The sequence below is a fragment of the Apis dorsata genome, unplaced genomic scaffold (genome assembly GCF_000469605.1).
Source record: "Apis dorsata unplaced genomic scaffold, Apis dorsata 1.3 scaffold_483, whole genome shotgun sequence".
NCBI classification, from domain to species: Eukaryota; Metazoa; Arthropoda; class Insecta; order Hymenoptera; family Apidae; genus Apis; species Apis dorsata.
The window spans coordinates 101,571-109,633 of record NW_006263718.1 but is presented as its reverse complement, the minus strand read 5'-3'; the positions used below and the strand labels follow the sequence as shown (position 1 = coordinate 109,633).

The following is an 8,063-nucleotide window of genomic DNA, read 5'->3' as shown; positions in this document are numbered from 1 at the left end:
ATATTTTAAATTTTAATTAAATTAAAATTTTAATTTAATTAAAAAGTTTTATCTTTTTTTTTACTTTTTAATTGAATTCAATATGATAGATTAGAAATTTTAAATGTAAAAATACAATATCTAATATATATGAAATACTAGATAAAATTTTATTTTTTTTTTTTGCAATAATTAAATGTTTTTACTATTTTAAATAAAAATATTTAAAATATTAATATAAATTTTTTTTAGATCGTAGATTTAAATTTTAATTATTATTTTAATACATATGTTAATAAAAATATTTATAAGATTTATAAAAAATAACTAACTTTAAATAATTCAGTATGATTCATACTCTATTATTTTTATAATTTATGATTTATGTCTAAACTATTCTAGATAAATACTAAATATTAAAAAAATATGTATAAAACTTAAGTAATTTATGTATTTCCTATTAAATAATAAGATTTAATGATTTCATTTCATATAAATGTTTCATAATTTTTCACTTAATCCTAATCATTATTATTTATTACAAAATAGGAGAAAATATTTATATATATTCAGTTTTGTTAAAATATAAGAAATTAAATTAGTTACAATTTATAAAATGGTTACATTACAAGATATTAGTATACAACTTATGAAACCAGCCAAGGATCTTGCTGATTGGAAATTTCCATTATCTCAGGTATATTATGATATTAAATTTATTATAATTAAATATAAAATAAAATATTATTTATTATTTTAGATCTTGGAGGAATACTATGCTTTATTAGAAGAACCATGTAACATTAACTTTGGAGAAGCAGCACTTGTTCTTCAAAATTCAACTAATGTATATGTACGAAGAATTGAACGTTTACTTAATGAGACAGAAGTTTTAAAACAAACATTTTTTAACTATGAGTAATTATTTATTTTAAATTTAATCATACTATATATACTATAATCAATAATTTTTTTATTTTTTTGTTAGAGAAGAAGAAATAAAAAAATCTATGTGTAAAGAGAAAAAAATTTTAAAAAAAGCTTACATTGATTTTAAAAATTTTATAATTATTGATTTAGAAAAAGATATTGGAAAACATATTAACAAGAAACATCATTTTCAAGAAAAAAAAATTAAATTATTAAGTCATCGATTTACACAATTAGAAAATGGTGTAACTCAATTATGTATTCCTATTCAAGTATATGATGTTTTAGGAGAAGTTATTGGAAAAAAATATGATTTTCGGTAATTTTCTTTTATTTAATTTATTATAATTAATTTTTTATAATATAATATAATATCTTACTTATAATTTTAAGATGTAATCAATCTATAAATACAAATGGAATGTTAGTGGATGAATTAACACCATATGATTTTACTTGTATACTTGATTCTTATAAAGAAAAAAATTTATTGTTATCATATTCAGAACCAAAAATTTCTGATATTAGAACTTCAGAATATACAACAAGTACTTCATTAAATGATAATGGATCTATTCATAATGAATTTGAAGATGAACAAAATTCTTCATCAATGGAAAATGATTTATCAATAAATGAATTACAAATAAGCGAAGAAAATGTGATAAATAATAATTGTGAAAGTTCATTTACTAATAGTAATTTAAAACAAACTATTACTAAAAAAAATGAATCAAAGAAACAAGATATTGAACAAACTATAATACAAGATCATAGTGATAAAAAGACTTCAATTCACAATTTCAAAGAAATGAATCAAATTAAAAAACAATCCCAAACTGAAGATTCTGTACAAGTGAATCAAATAAAAAAGGATAATCAAAATAATGTTAAACATATACAACTTGAAAGTAATGATCAAATAAAATATAATAAAGAAATAAATATTTTTAAAGAGGATGAAATTTTCGAATTAAATGATTTGGATAATGTAAGATGGAAAGAAGAATTACCTAATACATGGAAAAGAGGGTACCTCTTAGAAAACTATTTTATTAATTTTATAATTCATGATATTAAATCAATGAAAATATTAATATTTTTATTAGGAATCAAACAACAAAAATGTCTATATGTTCTGTAGATGATATAAATGAATGTGATTGGAAGCCAATGCCACTTATTCAAGGAATAAAACATGTTTTTTGTGATAATTCACCTATTTTAAAACTTCCAGATTATATTTCATTCTTAGAAACAAAATTTGGTTCTGTATGTATTGATCAATTTTCATATTTTGTTTTAAAATTTTGAATATTTATTTATATATATTTATATATCTATTTATTTTAGAAAAAACGTAAATTTACATCAAAATTATGCGAACGCGAATGTTTAACAAAATTGGTTTTGCGTGAAACAAAATTACTTACAAAGAAAAATACTACTTTACAAATGAAACAGAAATTTAAACATTTACAAAAACGTATGTTATATTAAAATAATTTGTGCTTTTAAAATTACTATATATAAAAAAGTGTATTTTGTTGACAGAGGAAATAGAAGATTTTATGAAAAATTTTGATGAATGTTTAAATGGTACAGAAAGAGAAAATATTAATTTTCGATATGAAGCTGTAACAAATGCTACTGATTTATTGGATTTTCGTATGTCCCAAAATCAAAATAATTCAATTGAAAATAATACAGAAAATATGACAAGTAGAAGTTCTACACCTACAGATAATGTATTACATTCAATAATTTATCAAAATTCACTTGATACTTCTATAAAATCTCCTGATTCAAGTAATAATTGGTGTGAAACTTCAATATCGGACATTAATTTGTCCTATTCTTTACCAGATTATCAAACATTAATTGAGCATAAAATGAAAGAAATTTTTGAAGAATCTAATGTTACAACAGAATTAGATCAAACTGTAGCAAAATGGCATGCCTCTTTACAACCAAAATTATCAGAAGTTGAAACAAGACCTACATTTCGAATTCATGATTATTCATCACGTATAATAGAAGAATTACAAACATTAGAACAAAAAACAGTTAATTTTGATACTATTGTTCAAGACAAACCTGCTTATGAAGTAGCTAGATATTTCTTAGCTTCATTACAATTGGTATTTTTATTTTCATTATAGACTATTTATATTCTAGAATTTAATTTATATTCTAATAATTCTTATATATTTTGTAGGCAAATACTTACAATGTGGAAATAAAAACAAAAAGCAGTGATAATGATATAGAAATAATGTTACTTAATGAAAAAAGTTGTGAGGAAAATTAAAAGAATAATTTTAATATTATTATATTTGTATTTGTAGTGATTCTTAAAAATATTTTGATACTAACATAGAATATTTCATTTTAATGATTTATATTTTTGTTAAATATAGAAAAAATGAATTCAAAATTATTTTTTTCAATAGAGTATTTTTATTATACTTTACAAATATATGTAATTTATTTAACTAAATATAATAAAATATTAAAAATTAAATGAAATCATAATTGTTTTTCATATCACAAAAATATTTAGATATAAAAAAATTTTTGATTAATTTTTTTAAAAAATTAAATATTGATTTTGATATCTTCTTGATTCTATAATACATTAAGCAATCTAAGATATTAACAATTATTTTTTATTACAATGTATTATATATTTTATTTCTATTTTAAACATATCTATTTTTTTTAAATGTATATTGTTTATCCATTCAATAATTCAATTTTTGAAGAATGAAACTTAAGAATATTTATACAACTGTATAGAATTCATTATTTTAATAATTTGATAACTTAAGTTTACAATTTCATTTTAAAAATGTTTTTTTTTTTGTTTATAATGCTTAGATAATAAATTAACAGATTTTCATTTTTCAGTATCTACATAAAATATTTTAAAAATATATAACATACAATTTTATAATAATTTTATAATTGTTATTTATATAATATATAAATAACAAAAATAAAAAATTTGATTTTTTTTATATTCATATATTTGTAAAATATAATAAATATTCTATCAAAAACAAATTTGAATTCGTTTCTTTTATAATTAACAAAGATATAGATGGTTAAAATTAAGCATTCCACATTAATGTCCGAATATTTTTGAGAGTTACTGTATATAAATCTGAAATATTGATACTTTGTTTTATATTTAAAATAAAAGTAATTATTTATTTCATATAAATATTATTATCATAACTTCTTAAAAAATGTATTAAATTTTTAATAAAATTAAAGCATTAATATATATATTCAGAATTTAATTGCTTTAAATTTTTCGCTATGTAATATAAAAGTAAAAATTATTTGGTTATATATTTGTTTCTTTTAATAAAAAGAATTCTTACTTATATATGTAAATATACATATGTAATCGCGCATGCGTAATTATCAAAATATCATTGCTTGTCGGCTGTGATAGTGAATGATGAATGATGACTGATCTCTGATCATTAATAAAAAGTCTAGGTTCATTAGTTTAAACTGAAGTGATTGCAAGATGAGTATTTTTTTTATATGTATTTAATTTGTTATTATGTTTATTATATAAATAAACGATATATTTATCATTACATACTTAAGTATTTAATAATTATAAAGTATTAAATAAATATTATTTTGCTAGTTTAAAACTCTCAAATGAATGAAAATTGTATCTAAGAGAAATTTAGTGCTCTATTAAATTACTTAATAGTAACCAATCAGACAAGTTGAATCTGTTTGCTCTCCCCTTCTTTCTAATTTGTTTGATATACGGATATAAGTCTCTTCAGAAGTCCGTAGTTTTGATAAGTTAAATATAATATCTTTTATTATTAAAAGTGATAAATAAATAATTTTTAAAGGTTTCTAACAATATAACATATAATTATGGAAAAGAAAACTTCTATGAAATCTACTCATTGGATATTGCAACCATGGAGTCTTCTGTTTCTTATTTTAATTCAATTTTTAGTACAATTTTTAACATCTATCTATCTTTATACTTATGTGGCTCATGTGGAAACAAATGTTCTTATTATGCAAAAACAAGACTTTTTAGAAAGTGAAAAATTGATACGAAGAAAACGAAGTAGTGCATTACCTGTGACAGAAGATAATAAAGTTTCAGATACATCCAGAGTATATATGAATATATATATCATATTAAAAATTATACTTTATATTTATATTTTTATTTTATATTTTAGATTTGGCAAGAAAAAGATACATTAAAAGAATCTAAAAAAGTAACTTCATCTCCCATAGCAAAGTCAGCATCTTCTCCAATTACTCCTGTCGGACATGATTGGGTATGGTTAAATGCAGATACTCGTGTACAGGTTAAATATTCGTTTTTTCTTAATAATTAAAAAATTAATAATATAAAAATTTTAATTATAGATATTGTTTTTTAGCTTGATGCAATTGAAAATTTTTGTCGATCATCAATGAAATACTGTCCACCAGGATTACCAGGAGCACCAGGAAGTCCAGGTGCTCCTGGAGAACCAGGTATTTCTGGATTACAAGGTCCAAAAGGATCACCTGGTTTGACTGGTCCTTCTGGTCCTCGTGGATCAAAAGGTGATATAGGACCTTCTGGCTTTGATGGAAGAGATGGAATCCCGGGAGAACCTGGTCTTGATGGAATTCCTGGACGTAGTGGTTTAGATGGATTACCTGGAATAAATGGTAAACCAGGATTAAATGGATCTCCTGGTCGGCCTGGACGTAATGGTACAGATGGTATGCATTTTTTATCTAAGATCTTTTATATATTAGCTATTATATATTTATATGTTCTAAAGATATTTCATATGTTATATATCATATATATTTTATAATATATTTTCTTCTTAGGAAGGCCAGGTCAAATGGGACCACAAGGACCACCTGGACCGCGTGGTAACTTTATCTTATTTTAAATTCGCTCTAATTGCACGGATGGATGAAAAAAGATACGTTGATGATGTGAACAACTTTAGGAGAAATGGGTCCTCCTGGTAGACCAGGCTTACCAGGACAAGATGGCAAACCAGGGATAACAGCCTGGAAGGTGAACATGAATAATTATAATACAGATGATTTATTAATTCCTCCTTCTATATTGGGTAAATATTTTTTTTATCTTTCAATAATTATATTTTCAAAATTTGCTTTTTACATTTTTGTAAAATTTATATTTTATAAAATTTTTTAGATGATCGAATGTTACCTGTAACATTAAATTCTACTGGATTAATTTCTGTTTATGAAGGGACAAATTTGCGATTAAAATGTGCAGCAAGTGGTAAACCTGAACCTGTTGTTCAATGGTTTAGAAGTGATGGTATTGTCATTCCTATAGGATCTTGGCATGGTAAAATTTTAATTACATTAATAATTAATAATATTTTTATTAGTAAAATTATGAATTTTACTAATATCTATTTATTTATTTATTATAATGATAATTAAATTATTATAAATGTTGTTTTATATAATAAATATGTAATTTATTAAATAGTGACTTCTATAATTGGACATACATTTAATATCAGCATAGTTAATCGAGAACATATGGGAGAGTATACTTGTGTCGCTGATAATGGAGTTCCACCTAGAGCATTTAAAAAATTTAAACTTCAAGTTAAATGTAAATATTTAAATATATAAATTTTTTATATACGTGTTTGTATATTTTATTTATTTATTTATTGTAGTAAGAAATAAAGAAAAATTATTTTTCAGTTTCTCCTTTTATTCGAATACGTAATCAAATGATTCATGTACGTAGTCAAAGCATTGCAGTTTTAGAATGCGAAGTTGAGGCATTTCCAGAACCAATTACTTATTGGGAACGTGAAGATGGTCGTCGTCTTAAAATGTCCGACAAATACAGATTTGAAATTCATGATAGAAAAGACATGTATAAAGTAAGAAATAAGTATAAAATATATATAATAATAATATTTTAACAATATTTATATTTATTTTTATTTTTAATAATTTTTTTAGCTTAAAATGCGTTTGAAGATTACAAAGATAACATCAGCTGATCATGGTACCTATTACTGTGTTGTTAAAAATGATGTTGATACTACTAAAGGTTCTTTTATAGTTAATGGTAGTATATTTATGATAAACTTTTATTTATTTCTTTAAATTCAAATAAATGAATAATATAATAATAATGATAAATGAATAATATTAAGATATTTTAGATGATATAAAAAATATGGAAAAATCAAAAATAGGAAAACAGCAATATATTACATATGGAAAGCCAGCACCACAACATGTTGATTTAGAAGAACTTTGTGCACCACATGAAACTTGTGCTGCTTGTCCTGTTTTAAGATGTACTTTTACAGATATCGCTGAATATTTAAATATTCAACCACTAAAAAATGTTACTTTTAGTGGACTTCCACCAAGATTAGCAGGTAATAGATTTATTTTTTATTTTCATTAAAAATATAATTTCAATAAATATATAACTAAAATGTATATATATTATGATAACTATAAAATTCATTTTTTATTATTTAATTTTACGTAGATGGTATAATAGAAGCAGTAGGAAAACCAGTTTTAAAAGGTACTATGGATGATCATTATGGAAGTTGGATGCATGACACATCTAAATCTGATATTTATCCAGAAAAACTTTGGGTTACTCGAAAAAATGAAACTTCTTTTATTTTTGAATATAAATCAAAAGATCATTTTAAAAATGCCAGTTCATATTCTATTGCATTACCATATCCATTTCAAGTAATATTTTTATAATAAATAATATTTTTATTATAATGTATTATAATTTTTTATATTAAATTTAATTTTAGGGAAATGGACATGTAGTATATAATAGATCTTTTTTTTATAATCCTATAAATCGATCTTCAATTTTTCGTTTTAATCTTCATTCTATTTCTGATCAAGTATGTGATAAAGAATTTTCACGATGTGAATTACATCTTCCAGGATTATTAGTAAATACAAAAAATTATTTATATACACCGAATCATAATTTTAATTATGTTGATTTCAATGTAGATGAAAATGGTAATTACAATTTATTTATATAAAGAGATATTTCTTTCAATATAAATAATATATATATTATTAATAAAATTATTTTTATATTA

At 21.8% G+C, this 8,063-nt stretch overlaps 1 protein-coding gene across 1 annotated transcript in view; it reads left to right on the top strand.

Annotated features, from left to right (window-relative positions):
* Positions 1–367: 367 nt before the first annotated feature.
* The window catches only part of LOC102681382, an 8,837-nt gene continuing 1,141 nt past the window's right edge, over positions 368–8,063 (top strand). Inside the window, exons 1-20 of the mRNA XM_031512592.1 lie at positions 368–676; positions 740–897; positions 968–1,228; positions 1,303–1,941; positions 2,019–2,181; positions 2,263–2,395; positions 2,464–3,050; positions 3,128–3,164; positions 4,811–5,073; positions 5,142–5,273; positions 5,349–5,679; positions 5,794–5,838; positions 5,919–6,044; positions 6,134–6,292; positions 6,440–6,568; positions 6,664–6,848; positions 6,931–7,039; positions 7,137–7,358; positions 7,475–7,689; positions 7,761–7,980. Of these exons, the coding sequence (XP_031368452.1) occupies positions 596–676; positions 740–897; positions 968–1,228; positions 1,303–1,941; positions 2,019–2,181; positions 2,263–2,395; positions 2,464–3,050; positions 3,128–3,164; positions 4,811–5,073; positions 5,142–5,273; positions 5,349–5,679; positions 5,794–5,838; positions 5,919–6,044; positions 6,134–6,292; positions 6,440–6,568; positions 6,664–6,848; positions 6,931–7,039; positions 7,137–7,358; positions 7,475–7,689; positions 7,761–7,980 (4,195 nt within the window). The 5' untranslated portion in view covers positions 368–595. The remainder of the gene's footprint in view (positions 677–739; positions 898–967; positions 1,229–1,302; positions 1,942–2,018; positions 2,182–2,262; positions 2,396–2,463; positions 3,051–3,127; positions 3,165–4,810; positions 5,074–5,141; positions 5,274–5,348; positions 5,680–5,793; positions 5,839–5,918; positions 6,045–6,133; positions 6,293–6,439; positions 6,569–6,663; positions 6,849–6,930; positions 7,040–7,136; positions 7,359–7,474; positions 7,690–7,760; positions 7,981–8,063) is intronic.